Source organism: Bombina bombina, chromosome 2 (assembly GCF_027579735.1).
Source record: "Bombina bombina isolate aBomBom1 chromosome 2, aBomBom1.pri, whole genome shotgun sequence".
Taxonomy (NCBI): domain Eukaryota; kingdom Metazoa; phylum Chordata; class Amphibia; order Anura; family Bombinatoridae; genus Bombina; species Bombina bombina.
The window spans coordinates 248,089,844-248,109,438 of record NC_069500.1 but is presented as its reverse complement, the minus strand read 5'-3'; the positions used below and the strand labels follow the sequence as shown (position 1 = coordinate 248,109,438).

Genomic DNA, 19,595 nt, shown 5'->3' with positions numbered 1-19,595 from the left:
CACGCAGACTTGCAGAGGTTAGGAGGAACGTACTTGCAGTTATTAAGGAATTTCATAGCGCACAAAGTGGAATGCAACATACTATTTGAGATTGGATCATCAGCAAGTTCAGAGAAGAATGCTGATTTTATTAATGAAATACATAAATATTTGTAAGATCTTACATTTTTTTACACAGCTAAACTTTGCGTGCTGTTTCACTTTGAGGTTTTCCAGCGTACCCCCTCCAGCTCACAAATGAACTAACAGCAGCGCACTCCCCTCCAGCTCACAGATGAACAGCAGCGCAGGAGCTCACGGTGGCAGATAGCACTAAAGCAGAGACCGAGACCAAGCTGAGCTAGTAACAACACGCTCACTAAGAAATTGTATATGAGCCCAACAATTTTGCGCTGCCAGAAATCACAATCACTCACCCTCACTGCACAGCACTGGGGACTAGCAGGGAGCAACTGAGATGTGAGACACTCGCTGAAACGGCGGTGTGCTAAGAAGAAAAAAAAAGTTTTAGCCCTGCTGCAGTCTGTTTGCTTGTTAAAGGGCTAAATGTAAAATAAAAACCACATGCCCTGCGCCCAGAACTGCATGTCCCGGGCGTCGGCCGATAGGAATTGCACATCCCTGGACTAAGGGGTTAATCCTTATGGTATGAAGGAGTTAACCTCTTTTAATATGGCTCCTTATTTTATGATAGAATGATGTATGTATGTTCACTGTGTGTTCTGTCACTGTAGCAGGCTTGGTATATTTTAATCAGAAGATTTAATTATCCTCCCTGTGTATGTTAGTTCGTTCAACTTTGCAGAGACGGGCTTAAGCTGAGAGGGCTGTTTTTTCTTGTGCACTTTTTAGTGTTGCGCAGCTAGTTGCTCTATTGGTCGCATGACCTCATTCTTCCGCTCCTAGCTATCGGAGCAGTGTTCATTCTCGGAGCAGGTTCGGCTAACTCAGGAGAAGTCGCAAGGAAATTAGTCCGGTGAAGTCTCAGAGTGAAATCGGCAGGGGCAGGTAAACACCTCAGTTTAACTGAGGGGGTAGAGGCTGATGTTGTGAGGTTTACTTTTCACTGCTTTTGTGGAGTTCTGCCCTGTTTATTTAATATTTTTTTTTTTTATCCAAGTGCATATATTTAAGAATCTTATTAAAGTAACAGTACAATATTTTTTTTTTATTTTTTTAAACTGTTTTTGTGGAATCATGTCTGATATGGAGCAGGAGTTTGCTCTTATGAATTTGTGCCTTTTATTTTTAGAGGCCCAAGTTGTTGCTCCTATGCAATTTTGTTCCTCGTGTAAAGAGGACATTGAAATGTAAAGATAAATTATTCATTAATGAGCCTAATATCTCTCAGGATGATGCTATTTAGGCAATGCCACAGCTTTCTCCTCATACGTCCCTAGCCACCATGGCGTCACATTCAGTGCCCTGCAGTTCCTCTCAATCTCCTGGAGGAGTTTATTTGCAAGCAGTAATTGCTGCCCAGGTATCTAATGTGGCAGCTGCTTTCTCTATGCTGAAGAGAAAACGCAAAAGGAAAATTAGACTCCGATAGCAAGGTTTCTGATCCAGCCTCTACTACCCATGTTTCCCTGCCTCATAAATCTGATGAGGAGGATACGTCGGTAGCCTCTGAGGGTGAAATCTCCGATTCTGACAGTATAATACCTTTATCTGACACTGAAGTTGTATCCTCCAGATTTAAGCTTGAACACCCTTATGTACTGTTAAAGGAGGTTTTAGCTACTTTGGACGACTCCAACCCGCCTGTCGTTGTCAACCCTAAGAAACCTAGTAAACTTAATAAATACTTTGATGTTCCTTCCTCTGTGGAAGTGTTTCCTGTTCCAGACCGTTCAACAGAGATTATTGCACAGGAATGGGAGAAGCCAAGGATACATATTTTTCCCGGTCTCCTGTTTTTAAAAAGATGTTTCCTCTCTCTGACTCCTTTAAAGATTCATGGCGGACAGTGCCTAAAGTAAAAGGGGCCATTTCTACTCTGGCTAAGAGAACTACTATTCCTATAGAGGATAGCTGCTCCTTTAAGGATCCAGTGGATAAAAAGCTGGAGGCTTATTTGAAGAAAATCTATTTTTCAAGAGTCCATGAGCTAGTGACATATGGGATATACGTTCCTACCAGGAGGGGCAAAGTTTCCCAAACCTTAAAATGCCTATAAATACACCTCCCACCACACCCACAACTCCGTTTTACAAACTTTGCCTCCTAAGGACGTGGTGAAGTAAGTTTGTGCATGATTTTTTTTTCTGTGATAAGCGCTTCTAAGCATATTGAAGCCCAGTTCCTCTCAGAGTACAGTGTTTGTCAGAGGGATGTGAAGAGAGTATCGCCTATTGAGTTCTATGGTTTCTCTCACAGGAAATCTTTTCAAGGGTTCTCTGTTATCGGTCGTAGGGATTCATCTCCTACCTCCCTTTTCAGATCGACGATATACTCTATGCCATTACCTCTGCTGATAGTTTTCAGTACTGGTTTGGCTGTCTGCTATATGTGGATGGGTGTCTTTCGGTAAGTATGTATCACTGTTAATACACTCTTAGCTATGTTTGGCGCTTTATGAATTTTATATAAAGCTTTAAATATATGTATTTACTTATATTTGCCATGAGTCAGGTCTACGTATATTTCACTTTGCAGTCTAACAGTTTCAGTATGGGAATCATGTTTTAGGAAGTTATTTTTCTTACCTGGGGTATAGTCTTCTTTTCCTATTTGACTTGTTTTTCTTTAAATTTCACAGGCAAAATTAGACTTGCAAGGTTGAAAAATGCTGTTATTTATTACGTCATTCTTGGCGCTAGAATTTTTTTGGTGCAAATGTGCGTCTATGATGAGGCAAGTTAATTTCCTGGGTCTTAGTTAACGCCAGGTTGTTTGGCGCAAAGTTGCGTCATTTCCTGGGTATGTTGATGACATAACATTTTTAACTTCCTTTTGCATCGTGCATCATACTTGGCGCCAAATTTTTTGGTTTTATTTTACCCCACTTCCTATAAGCTCCTTGCCTTCTTTATGCTCAGAGGGCTATGATGTTTGCTTTTTTTCCCTATTTTAGCATTTTTTCCCATTCCTGAAACTGCTATATGAGGAAATTGGATATTTTTGTTTAAATGTTTTTTTTCTTTTACATTTTTTACGATGTCCCAATCTGATCCTGTCTCAGAAGCTACTGTAGGAACCATGCTGCCTGAACACAGTTCTACCAAAGCTAAGTGTATCTGTTGTAAACTAGCTGTGATTATATCTCTGACTGTAGTATGTAACAGTTGTCATGATAAGCTTTTGCATGCCTAAAATGTTTCTATTAGTACTAGTACAGTATCTGTTGTTCCCTTAACATCTAATGTACATGATATCCCTGTTGATATGAAAAATTATATTGCTAATGCAATACAGAAGGCTATGTCTGCTATTCCGCCTTCTAATAAACGTGAAAAAAGGTCTTTTAAAACTTCTCATAAGACTGATGAAATTTGTAATGACCGACAACATACTGAAATATCCTCCTCTGATGAGGATCTCTCTGGCTCAGAAGATCCTACTTCAGACATTGACATTGATCAATCAACTTATCTTTTTAAGATTGTGTATAATCGTTCTTTGTTGAAAGAAGTGTTGGTTACTTTGGATATTGAAGAATCTGGTCCCCTTGATATCAAATCCAGTAAACGTTTAAATTCTGTTTATAAACCTCCTGTGATTACTCCTGAGGTTTTCCCTGTTCCTGATGCTATTTCTGATGTGATTGCCAAGGAATGGACTGAGCCTGGTGCTTCTTTTGTTCCTTCTTCTAGGTTTAAAAAGTTGTACCCTTTGCCAGTGGATAAATTAGAGTTTTGGGAAAAAGTCCCTAAGGTTGATGGGGCTATTTCTACTCTTGCCAAGCGTACTACTATTCCTATGGAAGATGGTACTTCTTTTAAAGATCCTTTAGATAGGAAACTTGAATCTTATCTAAGGAAAGCCTATTGATATTCGGGTCATCTTCTCAGGCCTGCAATTTCTTTGGCTGATGTTGCAGCGGCAACAACTTTTTGGTTGGAAAATTTAGCGCGACAGGAAACGGATCCTCATTTGTCTAGCATTGTTCGCTTGCTTCAACATGCTAATCATTTTATTTGTGATGCCATTTTTGATATCTTCAAAATTGATGTTAAATCTATGTCTTTAGCTATTTTAGCTAGAAGAGCTTTGTGGCTTAAATATTGGAATGCTGACATGGTATCTAAGTCTAAATTGCTGTCCCTTTCTTTCCAAGGTAATAAGTTATTTGGTTCTCAGTTGGATTCGATTATTTCAACTGTCACTGGGGGGAAGGGAGTTTTTTTTGCCTCAGGATAAAAGACCTAAGGGTAAATCTAAAGCTTCTAACCGCTTTCTTTCCTTTCCCCCAAAGAATCTGGTTCCAATTGGAAACCTTCAAGTTGGAAAAAATCCAGACCTTTTAAGAAACCAAAGCCAGCCCCCAAGTCTGCATGAAGGTGCAGCTCTCATTCCAGCTCAGCTGGTAGGGGGCAGATTAAGATTCTTCCAAAACATTTGGGCAGATTCTGTCCAAAATCATTGGAATCAGAGTATTGTCTCTCAAGGGTACCGAATAGGATTCAGAGTAAGACCTCCTGTGAGGTTTTTTTCTCTCATACATCACAGTAAATCCAGTAAAGTTTGCATTCCTGGATCGTCACTTTCAGTTTGTGGCCTTGCCGTTCGGCCTGACCACAGCTCCCAGATATTCTTGAAGGTCCTAGGGGCCCTCCTAGCGGTGGTCCGTTCCAGGGGGATAGCAGTGGCCCCCTATCTGGGCGATATTCTAATCCTTTCTTCCAAAAAGCAGCATCTCACACGGAAGTGTTACTGTCCTTCCTCCGGTCTCACGGGTGGAAGGTGAATGTGGGAAAGAGTTCTCTGGTGCCAGCGATAAGAGTAGTGTTCCTAGGGACTATCATAGACTCTGTCCTGATGAAGATATTCCTGACGGAGACCAGAACAGTCAAGCTTCTATCGTCTTGTCGAGTCCTTCCGGAGACATCCCGTCCCTCAGTTGCTCAATGTATGGAGGTAATTGGACTAATGGTGGCAGCCATGGACATTGTGCCATTTGCTCGTTTTCATCTGAGAGCCTTGCGATTGTGCATGCTCAACCAGTGGAACAGAGATTATTTGGATCTCTCTCCAAAGCTAATTTTGGATCAGAAGACAAAGGATTCTCTTCGTTGGTGGCTATCTCGGGATCACCTGTCCCAAGGCACTTGCTTTCAGGTACCATCTTGGGTGATAGTGACTACAGACGCCAGCCTAGTGGGCTGGGGGGCAGTCTGGAAGTCTCTCAAAGCTCAGGGTCTTTGGACTTTGTAGGAGTCCAAATTGCCGATCAACATCCTAGAGTTGAGAGCCATTTACAATGCGCTGTTAGCTTGGCCTCAGTTCATCAGATTCCAATCAGACAACATAATGTCAGTAGCGTATATAAATCACCAGGGGGGGGGGGGGGACACGCTAAGTTCTCTAGCTACTTTCTTCATCCAAATCTCGTTTCTCTGAAGCTGACTGCTTGTAGATTGAACGCTTGATTCTATCCAAGTGTGGGTTTTAGGAGTCAGTAATTGAGACTATGATCAAGGCTCGTAAGCCGGTTACTAGGAAGATTTACCATAAGATATGGAGGAAATATCTTTTTTTGGTGTGAAGCTAAGCAATATTCTTGGAGTAAGGTTAGGATTCCAAGAAAATTATCCTTTCTCCAGGACTGTCTGGAAAAAGGTTTGTCTGTTAGTACCCTGAAGGGTCAAATTTCAGCCTTATCGGTCCTTTTGCACAAGCATTTGGCGGATGTGCCAGACTTTCAGTCCTTCTGTCAGGCCTTGGTCAGAATTAGGCTGGTGTTTAAGGTGGTTGCTCCTCCTTTGAGCCTTAATCTTGTTCTTATAGTTTTACAGCGGCGTCCGTTTGAGCCGATGCATTCTCTTGATATTAAAGGGACAGTATACACTCATTTTCATATAATTGCATGTAATAGACACTACTATAAAGAATAAGATGCAAAGATACTGATATAAACATCCAGTATAAAACTGTTTAAAAACTTACTTAGAAGCTCACAGTTTAGCTCTGTTGAAAAGGTAGCTGGAAAGCCCACTGCAAGTGGGAAATATCAGACACTCCCCCCTCCCCCCTTGTTTTGCATATGAAAAGACCCTTTACACAAACAGGAGCAAGCTGGAGAAGGTAGCTGAAGGTATTCACATAAAACTTTGGGGCTTTGGTTAGGAGTCTGAAAATCAGAGCAATGTTATTTAAAAATAAGCAAAACTATACATTAAAAAAATAAAAAATACTTGATGGGCTATATAAATAGATCATCTACAAAACATTTATGCAAAGAAAAAATGTGTATAATGGCCCTTTAAGCTTTTGTCTTGGAAGGTTTTGTTTTTATTGGCCATTTCTTCTGCTCGAAGGGTATCTGAACTTTCCGCTTTACAGTTTAATTCTCCTTATCTCATTTTTCATGCTGATAAGGCTGTTCTTCGCACTAAGTTGGCATTCCTTCCCAAGGTTGTGTCTACTAAGAATATTAATCAGGAAATTGTTGTTCCTTCCCTGTGTCCGAAGCCTTCTTCGGATAAGGAACGTTTGCTGCATTATATGGATGTGTTTCGTGCTCTTAAAGGAAAATAAACCCAAATTGTTTCTTTCATGATTTAGACAGAACATAACATTTTAAACAGCTTTCTAATTTACTTCTATTATCATATTTTCTTCGTTTTCTTGTTATCCTTTGTTGAAAATCAGAAATGTAAGCACAAGAGTGTGCACGTTTCTGCAGCACTATATAGCAGCAGTTTTGCAACAATGTTATACATTAGTAGGAGCACTAGATGGCAGCACTATTTCCTGTCATGTAGTTCCTCAGGCATGTGCACGCTACCTATCTAGGTATCTCTTCAACAAAGAATATTATGAGAATGAAATAAATTTGATAATAGAAGTAAATTGGAAACTTTTTAAAAATTGTATTCTCTATCTGAATCATGAAAGAATTTATTTGGGTTTAATGTCCCTTTAAGTTTTACTTGGAGGCGACTAAAGACTTTCGGGAGTCTTCTGCTCTTTTTGTTTGTTTTTCTGGAAAGAATAGAGGTCAGAGGGCGTCTGCCTCTACTCTGGCTCTTTGGTTGAGGAGTGTGATTCGCATGGCATATGAGTCTTCTGGGAAGCAGCCTCCAGAGAGAATTAAGGCTCATTCCACCAGAGCCATAGCCTCTTCTTGGGCTTTCAAGAATGAAGCTTCTATGGAGCAGATTTGCAAGGCTGCAACTTGGTCGTCTTTTCTAAATTTTTCAGATTTTATACTTTTGCTGAGGCAGCTTTTGGGAGAAAGGTCCTTCAAGCGGTGGTGCCTTCTGTTTAGGCATGCTGGTTTTTTATCCCTCCCTATTCATCTGTGTCCTCTAGCTTGGGTATTGGTTCCCAACAGTAATTAAGATGAACCCGTGGATTTACCACATCTTTAGAAGAAAACAAAATGTATGCTTACCTGATAAATTTATTTCTTCAAGATATGGTGAGTCCACAGACCCACCCTTTGTTTTTTGGTAATTATGTATTTTTTGTTACTAAACCTCAGTCACCTCCGCATCTTGCGTTACTTTCCTTTCTCCATTTACTCTTGGTCGAATGACTGGGGTTTATGGGTAGGGAAGTGATACTTAACAGTTTTTACTGTGGTGCTCTTTGCCTCCTTCTGCTGGCGAGGAGTGGTATTCCCAACAGTAATTAAGATGAACCCGTGGACTCACCACATCTTGAAGAAATACATTTATCAAGTAAGCATAAATTTAGTTTTTTTGTTTTCATTTTGGGGTATATATATCCAATCCAGGTTTTACACACAACTCTCAAGAGATGATTCTGCTAAAAAAAAAAAAAGTGCTTCACTCACACTGTTACTGATCAAGACAACAAAATGCAATGCGGTTTCTGAGCACTATTGACCTCAGTGCCTTTTTTCCACCTCCATTCTTTCCTTTCCCTTACCTCCATTCTTTCCTTTCCCTTGGCTCCATTCTGTCCTTGCCCTTACCTCCATTCTGTCCTTGCCCTTACCTCCATTCTGTCCTTTCCCTTATTCCATTACAAATGGACATCTCTTAAAAACTATTCTATGTTTTAGCTGCTGCTTTTGGTTTCCCTAGGATAGTGTGAAGGGTCATTGTTCTCGCACCCCCTAATGAGGTTTGCCTCACACTTTGAAAACCACTGCTTTAAACTCATTGTAAATGCATGATTTTAAAGTTCTGTTTGGCTCATAAATGTACTACAATCAAAACAAATGATAGAATATTAACGTAATTGTAAACAATATTTTATTTTAAGGGAGGCAAAAGAAGGAAAACCAGAACAAAAAAAAGTAAGAATTTAAAACCTGTGAAAGTTGAAGAGGAAACCAAAAGTGAATCTTCTCCTTCATCTGAAAAGTCAGATGAAGAGGATGGAAAGGTAAGTAAATATTTATCTTCTGAGATTTTACTTTTAAATCAATAGATTTGTTTAAATTTTAAATTGTTTAAAATCCTTGTTTCAGGAGGATAATCTTTCTGTGAATGCACATAATAAAAAAGCCAAACCGGAGAAGGAAAATGAGGACCAATCCGAATCAGACCATACTGTGAAAAAGGAACCTGAGGAAAGGGAAATAAAAGAGAAAAAAGAATTAAAAAAGGAAAAAAAAGAGGAAAAGCGAGACACACTTGAAAAAGAAGCAAAAGACAAAAAGGAAACTAAAGTTAAAGAACCAATCAAAGACAAAGAAATTAAAGATGAGAAGGTGATATAAAAAAAAAAAACCTTTAAACATTAAAACCTATTTCATATGGTTATTGTATTGCATTTCTGTCTTAAAGTGACAATCTACAATTTAGTCATCTTAAAGTCTTACCTTAGATTCAGCTGCAAATAGTCTCCTGCATCCCTTTCTATATCATGCAGCAGGAACGGTAAGTTATTTTTAGATGAATATTGTTTCTGGTCAGTTTGAAATGGCTGTGAAGCTCCACCCACTGATGACATCACGATCTGGGATGCATATTGCTTCAAATCACAAAAGGCTCACTAGTTGGATTCAACAGACTGTCAGTGCTATTCAGCAGAGTGCTTAGATGCAGCTCAGATAGTGATGTCATCGGTTGGTGAAGCTTAGCAGCCATTTCAAACTGACCAGGAACAATATTAATTTTAAAATCACTTTTTTTACCATTCCTGCAGCATGAAATAGAAGAGGGTTCAGAAGACTATTTGCAGCTTAATCTAAGGTAAGACTTTAAGACGACTAAGGTGTAGACTGTCCCTATTACAAAATTGATTTAATCTACGGCTTTTATATTCTTCTGTTAGGTAAATGAAGTAAAACTGGATAAAGAAAAAGTAAAGAAGAACATATCTGCAGAAACCCCAGTTCATATTACTGCTAGTAGTGAGCCTGTTCCAATTTCTGAAGAATCTGAGGAACTTGATCAAAAAACCTTCAGTGTTGTAAGTGTTTGTTGTTTTGTTTTTAATTTTTTATTTTGTATATGGCTTTAAAATAATCGGCTGGAAGGCATGCATATACATCTATTTGTTTACATAATTTAATTGTGCTACATGTTTATCACCCTGTAACTATATTATTTTAATATTTTTCATTGGATATACTTATAAGCATTTGTTTTGTGATGTGTATCTAAAATGCTTTTTATCTTTTTAGTGTAAAGAAAGAATGAGGCCTGTGAAAGCTGCATTAAAACAATTGGACCGGCCAGAAAAAGGACTGTCCGAGAGAGAACAGCTTGAGCACACTCGTCAATGTTTGATTAAAATTGGTGATCATATCACAGAATGTTTAAAAGAGTACACACATCCAGAACATATTAAACAGTGGAGAAAGTAAGTTTAGTAATGTATATGGTTCCTATACAGTTTTTTTTTCTGATTTGTGGATTTTTTTCCATCTAAAGGGGAGGAAAGTTCACCGCTTCATTCATTACTTTTGGGCATAAAGAACCTGGCCACCAGGAGGAGGCAAAGACACCCCATCCAAAGGCTTAAATACCTCCCCCAGTCTCCTCATCCCCCAGTCATTCTTTGCCTTTCGTCACAGGAGGATGGCAGAGAAGTGCCAAAGACTCAGAGTAGTCTCTTATGGAGGGTAGTACTCTTCAGAATGGGACTGGAGTTTTAAGTAGTCCTGTCAGCCTCTCAGTGAGAGCCTGGGTGAAAGTTAGAGTCCGGAGATGCAGGGAGAGTCTTTCTGCGAAACCATCCCGACTCATATTAACAGCTCCACAAGCAATCAGCGTTGACAAGTTTCGCTGCCTGCTTTCTGCACTCAAGTCCATGTCAGGAGCAATGCTTCTACCTGTCACACTTGATGGGCCGTGTTCCTGTTCTACGGCATAGATTCTGGTAAGATTGTTTCATTTTTTTATTACATAATGATAACACAGAAGACAGGGTCACAGTGTGGCGCCTTTTATCTTATGGAATCAAGGGTTAATCCTGTTAAGTGGATTATTGAACAGTGGGGGTTTATGCATGATATTGTTTGTGTTATTGCTGCGTTATGTGCGAGATGTGGCTCTGGCAATGGTGGAACTTCAGGTTGACTTCCGGGAGTATTTGCACGGCTGGTTTTGGCTCGTTTTCTCTTTAGTGCATGGGCGGTCCTGCGAGTCATCCCAGGTGACTGGGTGTGTCGGTTTCCACTTCCTCTGTTGATCAGCGGCACAGGAGATGAAGTGGTTTCTGTAGTCCGGGTCATAGGAGGTGGTGAGTGCCCCGGTTATTGGAGGTTATAAAGGTGCCTGTTTAGTAAGCTAATCTAGTCCATAATAAAAGTGCAAGCTATGGAGGACTCTGAGGCTTTAGAGGCTACTCCCTCTTTAACAAAGTCTAATTCCTGTGTTTATTGTGAGGAGGTTCTTGTAGATCAGTCTGCTCAACTATCTTCCACATGCCTTGATAAAGTTGCGACATCTAAAAGTGAAGGCATGCCTAGTACTACTGAGCTGTCCACCTCTGAGGGCTCCCCGTCCCGTGAGATGCGTTCCCTGCTTTCATGTCCGGGTGCACATGCAGCGCCCCAGGGTCCAACCATTACTCCTACGGGAGAGATTCGTTGGCCGTCAGATTTTGCAGATCACCTGCAAATGGCTGTATCGAATGAGATCCATGCCTTACCACGTTCTGATATACGCCTATGGAAATATCAGAGGCGTTATACGATGACGAGGCCCACTCCAACTCTTCAGAGGAGGCTCCTTCTGGGTCGGAGTCAGTGTCCTCTCATCCTCCAGCTGCGGAGGAGCCTGACTTTAGGTTTAGGATAGAGAATTTGCGCTTTTTGCTGAAGCAAGTGCTTGCTACTCTGGAGGTTCTGGAACCAAAGCTGCCGGAGGAACCTTCGATTCCTAAGCTTGATAAGGTATACAATGACAGGGTAGTGCCTCAGACCTTCCCGGTTCCTGTTAAAATGACTAATATTATTAAGAATAAACGGGAGTGATAAGCTTCTTCCTTTTCACCTTCTTCCTTTAAAAAAACTTCCCCGTTTCGGACTCTCAGTTCGAGCTGTGGGGGACTGTCCCTAAGGTAAATGGTGCTATTTCCACGCTCGCGAAGCGGGCGACTATTCCTCTCGAGGATAGTTCGTCGTTTAAAGAGTCCATGGATAAAAAGTTGGAAAACATGTTAAGGAAAATGTTTCAGCACACTGGGTTTTGTTTTTCATCCAGCAGCGGCTGTAGCCGAGGTTGCCGGAGCTGCGACATATTGGTGTGATTCCCTGGGTGATATGGTCGAGAGGGAGACTTCCGACGAGATACAGGAGAAGATTAAGGCGTTGAAGGTCACCAATTCTTTAATTTGTGACGCCAATATGCAAATTATTTGCCTGAATGAATGCAAAGGTTTCAGGATTCAAGTCTTGGTCTGCGGACATGACCTCTAAGTCGAGGCTGTTGTCCCTGCCTTTTCAAGGAAAAATTCTGTTCGGTCCAGGCTTGGATTCGATCATATCCACGGTTACGGGAGGCAAGGGATCTTTCCTACCGCAAGATAAGAAGGCTAAGCCTAAAGGATCTACTTTCTTTCATGTAATTGGCAAGAGTCCATGAGCTAGTGACGTATGGGATATACAATCCTACCAGGAGAGGCAAAGTTTCCCAAATCTCAAAATGCATATAAATACACCCCTCACCACACCCACAATTCAGTTTTACAAACTTTACCTCCTATGGAGGTGGTGAAGTAAGCGTGTGCTTGATTTTCTACGTTGATATGCGCTTCTCAGCATTTTGAAGCCCGATTCCTCTTAGAGTACAGTGAATGTCAGAGGGATGTGAAGGGAGTATCACCTATTGAATGCAATGGTTTTCCTCACGGGAGATCTATTTCATAGGTTCTCTGTTATCGGTCGTAGAGATTCATCTCCTACCTCCCTTTTCAGATCGACAATATACTCTCATATTCCATTACCTCTACTGATAACCGTTTCAGTACTGGTTTGGCTATCTGCTATATGTGGATGGGTGTCTTTCGGTAAGTATGTTTTCATTACTTAAGACACACTCAGCTATGGTTTGGCACTTTATACATTAATATAAAGTTCTAAATATATGTATTGTACTTATATTTGCCATGAGTCAGGTTTATGTATATTTCTTTCATGTAATTAGCAAGAGTCCATGAGCTAGTGACGTATGGGATATACATTCCTACCAGGAGGGGCAAAGTTTCCCAAACCTCAAAATGCCTATAAATACACCCCTCACCACACCCACAATTCAGTTTTACAAACTTTGCCTCCGATGGAGGTGGTGAAGTAAGTTTGTGCTAGATTCTACGTTGATATGCGCTCCGCAGCAAGTTGGAGCCCGGTTTTCCTCTCAGCGTGCAGTGAATGTCAGAGGGATGTGAGGAGAGTATTGCCTATTTGAATGCAGTGATCTCCTTCTACGGGGTCTATTTCATAGGTTCTCTGTTATCGGTCGTAGAGATTCATCTCTTACCTCCCTTTTCAGATCGATGATATACTCTTATATATACCATTACCTCTGCTGATTCTCGTTTCAGTACTGGTTTGGCTTTCTACAAACATGTAGATGAGTGTCCTGGGGTAAGTAAATCTTATTTTCTGTGACACTCTAAGCTATGGTTGGGCACTTTTTTATAAAGTTCTAAATATATGTATTCAAACATTTATTTGCCTTGACTCAGAATGTTCAACATTCCTTATTTTTCAGACAGTCAGTTTCATATTTGGGATAATGCACTTGAATTAATAATTTTTTTCTTACCTTCAAAAATTTGACTCTTTTTTTTCCTGTGGGCTGTTAGGCTCGCGGGGGCTGAAAATGCTTCATTTTATTGCGTCATTCTTGGCGCGGACTTTTTTGGGGCAAAAAAAAAAATAATAATTCTTTTCTGTTTCCGGCATCATACGTGTCGCCGGAAGTTGCGTCATTTTTTGACGTTATTTTGCGCCAAAAATGTCGGCGTTCCGGATGTGGCGTCATTTTTGGCGCCAAAAGCATTTAGGCGCCAAATAATGTGGGCGTCTGATTTGGCGCTAAAAAATATGGGCGTCGCTTTTGTCTCCACATTATTTCAGTCTCATTTTTTTCATTGCTTCTGGTTGCTAGAAGCTTGTTCTTTGGCATTTTTTCCCATTCCTGAAACTGTCATTTAAGAAATTTGATCAATTTTGCTTTATATGTTGTTTTTTCTCTTACATATTGCAAGATGTCTCACGTTGCATCTGAGTCAGAAGATACTACAGGAAAATCGCTGTCTAGTGCTGGATCTACCAAAGCTAAGTGTATCTGCTGTAAACTTTTGGTAGCTATTCCTCCGGCTGTTGTTTGTATTAATTGTCATGACAAACTTGTTAATGCAGATAATATTTCCTTTAGTAAAGTACCATTGCCTGTTGCAGTTCCTTCAACATCTAAGGTGCAGAATGTTCCTGATAACATAAGAGATTTTGTTTCTGAATCCATAAAGAATGCTATGTCTGTTATTTCTCCTTCTAGTAAACGTAAAAAATCTTTTAAAACTTCTCTCCCTACAGATGAATTTTTAAATGAACATCATCATTCTGATGACTCTTCTGGTTCAGAGGATTCTGTCTCAGAGATTGATGCTGATAAATCTTCATATTTATTTAAAATGGAATTTATTCGTTCTTTACTTAAAGAAGTACTAATTGCTTTAGAAATAGAGGATTCTGGTCCTCTTGATACTAATTCTAAACGTTTAGATAAGGTATTTAAATCTCCTGTGGTTATTCCAGAAGTTTTTCCTGTTCCTAATGCTATTTCTGCAGTAATTTCCAAAGAATGGGATAATTTGGGTAATTCATTTACTCCTTCTAAACGTTTTAAGCAATTATATCCTGTGCCGTCTGACAGATTAGAATTTTGGGACAAAATCCCTAAAGTTGATGGGGCTATTTCTACCCTTGCTAAACGTACTACTATTCCTACGTCAGATGGTACTTCGTTTAAGGATCCTTTAGATAGGAAAATTGAATCCTTTCTAAGAAAAGCTTATCTGTGTTCAGGTAATCTTCTTAGACCTGCTATATCATTGGCTGATGTTGCTGCAGCTTCAACTTTTTGGTTGGAAACTTTAGCGCAACAAGTAACAGATCATGATTCTCATGATATTATTATTATTCTTCAGCATGCTAATAATTTTATCTGTGATGCAATTTTTGATATTATCAGAGTTGATGTCAGGTTTATGTCTCTAGCTATTTTAGCTAGAAGAGCTTTATGGCTTAAGACTTGGAATGCTGATATGGCTTCTAAATCAACTCTACTTTCCATTTCTTTCCAGGGTAACAAATTATTTGGTTCTCAGTTGGATTCTATTATCTCAACTGTTACTGGTGGGAAAGGAACTTTTTTACCACAGGATAAAAAATCTAAGGGTAAAAACAGGGCTAATAATCGTTTTCGTTCCTTTCGTTTCAACAAAGAACAAAAGCCTAATCCTTCATCCTCAGGAGCAGTTTCAGTTTGGAAACCATCTCCGGTCTGGAATAAATCCAAGCCTGCTAGAAAGGCAAAGCCTGCTTCTAAGTCCACATGAAGGTACGGGCCTCATTCCAGCTCAGCTGGTAGGGGGCAGGTTACGTTTTTTCAAAGAAATTTGGATCAATTCTGTTCACAATCTTTGGATTCAGAACATTGTTTCAGAAGGGTACAGAATTGGTTTCAAGATGAGACCTCCTGCAAAGAGATTTTTTCTTTCCCGTGTCTCAGTAAATCCAGTGAAAGCTCAAGCATTTCTGAATTGTGTTTCAGATCTAGAGTTGGCTGGAGTAATTATGCCAGTTCCAGTTCCGGAACAGGGGATGGGGTTTTATTCAAATCTCTTCATTGTACCAAAGAAGGAGAGTTCCTTCAGACCAGTTCTGGATCTAAAAATATTGAATCGTTATGTAAGGATACCAACGTTCAAGATGGTAACTGTAAGGACTATCTTGCCTTTTGTTCAGCAAGGGCATTATATGTCCACAATAGATTTACAGGATGCATATCTGCATATTCCGATTCATCCAGATCATTATCAGTTCCTGAGATTCTCTTTTCTGGACAAGCATTACCAGTTTGTGGCTCTGCCGTTTGGCCTAGCTACAGCTCCAAGAATTTTTACAAAGGTTCTCGGTGCCCTTCTGTCTGTAATCAGAGAACAGGGTATTGTGGTATTTCCTTATTTGGACGATATCTTGGTACTTGCTCAGTCTTTACATTTAGCAGAATCTCATACAAATCGACTTGTGTTGTTTCTTCAAGATCATGGTTGGAGGATCAATTTACCAAAAAGTTCATTGATTCCTCAGACAAGGGTAACGTTTCTGGGTTTCCAGATAGATTCAGTGTCCATGACTCTGTCTTTAACAGACAAGAGACGTCTAAAATTGATTTCAGCTTGTCGAAACCTTCAGTCACAATCATTCCCTTCGGTAGCCTTATGCATGGAAATTCTAGGTCTTATGACTGCTGCATCGGACGCGATCCCCTTTGCTCATTTTCACATGCGACCTCTTCAGCTCTGTATGCTGAATCAATGGTGCAAGGATTACACAAAGATATCTCAATTAATATCTTTAAAACCGATTGTTCGACACTCTCTAACGTGGTGGACAGATCACCATTGTTTAATTCAGGGGGCTTCTTTTGTGCTTCCGACCTGGACTGTAATTTCAACAGATGCAAGTCTCACAGGTTGGGGAGCTGTGTGGGGATCTCTGACGGCACAAGGTATTTGGGAATCTCAGGAGGTGAGATTACCGATCAATATTTTGGAACTCCGTGCAATTTTCAGAGCTCTTCAGTTTTGGCCTCTTCTGAAGAGAGAATCGTTCATTTGTTTTCAAACAGACAATGTCACAACTGTGGCATACATCAATCATCAAGGAGGGACTCACAGTCCTCTGGCTATGAAAGAAGTATCTTGAATTTTGGTTTGGGCGGAATCCAGCTCCTGTCTAATCTCTGCGGTTCATATCCCAGGTATAGACAATTGGGAAGCGGATTATCTCAGTCGCCAAACGTTGCATCCGGGCGAATGGTCTCTTCACTCAGAGGTATTTCTTCAGATTGTTCAAATGTGGGAACTTCCAGAAATAGATCTGATGGTGTCTCATCTAAACAAGAAACTTCCCAGGTATCTGTCCAGATCCCGGGATCCTCAGGCGGAGGCAGTGGATGCATTATCACTTCCTTGGAAGTATCATCCTGCTTATATCTTTCCGCCTCTAGTTCTTCTTCCAAGAGTAATCTCCAAGATTCTGAAGGAATGCTCGTTTGTTCTGCTGGTAGCTCCGGCATGGCCTCACAGGTTTTGGTATGCGGATCTTGTCCGGATGGCCTCTTGCCAACCGTGGACTCTTCCGTTAAGACCAGACCTTCTGTCTCAAGGTCCTTTTTTCCATCAGGATCTGAAATCCTTAAATTTAAAGGTATGGAGATTGAACGCTTGATTCTTGGTCAAAGAGGTTTCTCTGACTCTGTGATTAATACTATGTTACAGGCTCGTAAATCTGTATCTAGAGAGATATATTATAGAGTCTGGAAGACTTATATTTCTTGGTGTCTTTCTCATCATTTTTCTTGGCATTCTTTTAGAATTCCGAGAATTTTACAGTTTCTTCAGGATGGTTTGGATAAGGGTTTGTCCGCAAGTTCCTTGAAAGGTCAAATCTCTGCCCTTTCTGTTCTTTTTCACAGAAAGATTGCTAATCTTCCTGATATTCATTGTTTTGTACAAGCTTTGGTTCGTATAAAACCTGTCATTAAGTCAATTTCTCCTCCTTGGAGTTTGAATTTGGTTCTGGGAGCTCTTCAAGCTCCTCCGTTTGAACCTATGCATTCATTGGACATTAAATTACTTTCTTGGAAAGTTTTGTTTCTTTTGGCCATCTCTTCTGCCAGAAGAGTTTCTGAATTATCTGCTCTTTCTTGTGAGTCTCCTTTTCTGATTTTTCATCAGGATAAGGCGGTGTTGCGAACTTCTTTTGAATTTTTACCTAAAGTTGTGAATTCCAACAACATTAGTAGAGAAATTGTGGTTCCTTCATTATGTCCTAATCCTAAGAATTCTAAGGAGAAATCGTTGCATTCTTTGGATGTTGTTAGAGCTTTGAAATATTATGTTGAAGCTACTAAGTCTTTCCGAAAGACTTCTAGTCTATTTGTTATTTTTTCCGGTGCTAGAAAAGGCCAGAAAGCTTCTGCCATTTCTTTGGCATCTTGGTTGAAATCTTTAATTCATCTTGCCTATGTTGAGTCGGGTAAAACTCCGCCTCAGAGGATTACAGCTCATTCTTCTAGGTCAGTTTCTACTTCCTGGGCGTTTAGGAATGAAGCTTCGGTTGATCAGATTTGCAAAGCAGCAACTTGGTCCTCTTTGCATACTTTTACTAAATTCTACCATTTTGATGTATTTTCTTCTTCTGAAGCAGTTTTTGGTAGAAAAGTACTTCAGGCAGCGGTTTCAGTTTGAATCTTCTGCTTATGTTTTTCATTAAACTTTATTTTGGGTGTGGATTATTTTCAGCAGGAATTGGCTGTCTTTATTTTATCCCTCCCTCTCTAGTGACTCTTGTGTGGAAAGATCCACATCTTGGGTAATCATTATCCCATACGTCACTAGCTCATGGACTCTTGCTAATTACATGAAAGAAAACATAATTTATGTAAGAACTTACCTGATATATTCATTTCTTTCATATTAGCAAGAGTCCATGAGGCCCGCCCTTTTTTTGTGGTGGTTATGATTTTGTATAAAGCACAATTATTCCAATTCCTTATTTTATATGCTTTCGCACTTTTTTATCACCCCACTTCTTGGCTATTCGTTAAACTGAATTGTGGGTGTGGTGAGGGGTGTATTTATAGGCATTTTGAGGTTTGGGAAACTTTGCCCCTCCTGGTAGGAATGTATATCCCATACGTCACTAGCTCATGGACTCTTGCTAATATGAAAGAAATGAATTTATCAGGTAAGTTCTTACATAAATTATGTTTTCCTTTTGCAGACTATCAGTCTCATATTTGGGAAAAAACATATTTAAGAAAAAATTTTACTTACCTGGGGTATAGTCTTTTTTCAAATTGACTGCTTTTTCATTAAATTTTCGCAGGCAAAATAAGGCTCGCGACAAGCATTACCGATTTGTTGCTCTTCCATTTGGCCTAGCGACAGCTCCAAGAATTATTATTATACTTTATTTATGAAGCGCCATCATATCCCGCAGCGCTGTCCATGGATACAGTTCTTTTAAATAAAACAATAATATAAAACTTCTAAGACACAGGACAACATTTACAAACAAATGAGGAATTGAGGGCCCTATTCCCGTGGGAACTTACAATCTAGAAGGGGTAGGGGTTTGAGAAACAGGAGGCGAGGACTGCAAGATTGAGAAAGATGTTAATGCAGAGTTAGAGGAGGAAAATGTTGTTAGGTAAGAGAAATATTATTGAGTTGGGTGGTAGGCTTCTCTGAGCAGAAAAATCTTCAGAGAGCATTTAAAGGAAGAAAGATTAGGGCAAAGCCTGACAGCACGAGGTAGCATGAGAGGAGGTGATAGTCGCAGATGCAATGAGCATGTCATTGTTGGATTTTAGTGGGCAGGCCGGAGTATATTTGTTGATTAGAGAGTATAAGTAGAGGGGAGCGGTGTTGGTGAGCACTTTGTATGCAAGGGTGAGAATTTTTAATTTAATTCTGCTGTGTATGGGGAGCCAATGAAGGGACTCGCAGAGAGGTGCAGCCGATGAAGAGCGACGGGAAAGGTGGATCAGCCTGGCAGAGGCATTTAGGATGGATTGAAGGAGGGAGAGGTGGGAAAGAGGAAGGCCAGTAATTAGATTATTGCAGTAGTCAAGTCGGGAAATAACAAGGGAGTGGATTATTTGCTGTGTGGTGTTGGCGCACAGAAAAGGTTGAATCTTGGAAATGTTGCGGCAGGATGTAGAAAGCGAATGGATATGGGGGGGCGAAGGATAAATTTGAGTCAAGTG

The 19,595-nt window shown here is 40.1% G+C and overlaps 1 protein-coding gene across 1 annotated transcript in view; it reads left to right on the top strand.

The window, feature by feature from the left end:
• The window catches only part of CHD1 (chromodomain helicase DNA binding protein 1), a gene marked incomplete in the record, with an annotated part of 628,386 nt that overhangs the window by 519,888 nt on the left and 88,903 nt on the right, over positions 1 to 19,595 (top strand). Inside the window, 4 exon segments of the mRNA XM_053701514.1 lie at positions 8,398 to 8,520; positions 8,606 to 8,848; positions 9,415 to 9,552; positions 9,767 to 9,945. Coding sequence (XP_053557489.1) covers positions 8,398 to 8,520; positions 8,606 to 8,848; positions 9,415 to 9,552; positions 9,767 to 9,945 — 683 coding nt within the window.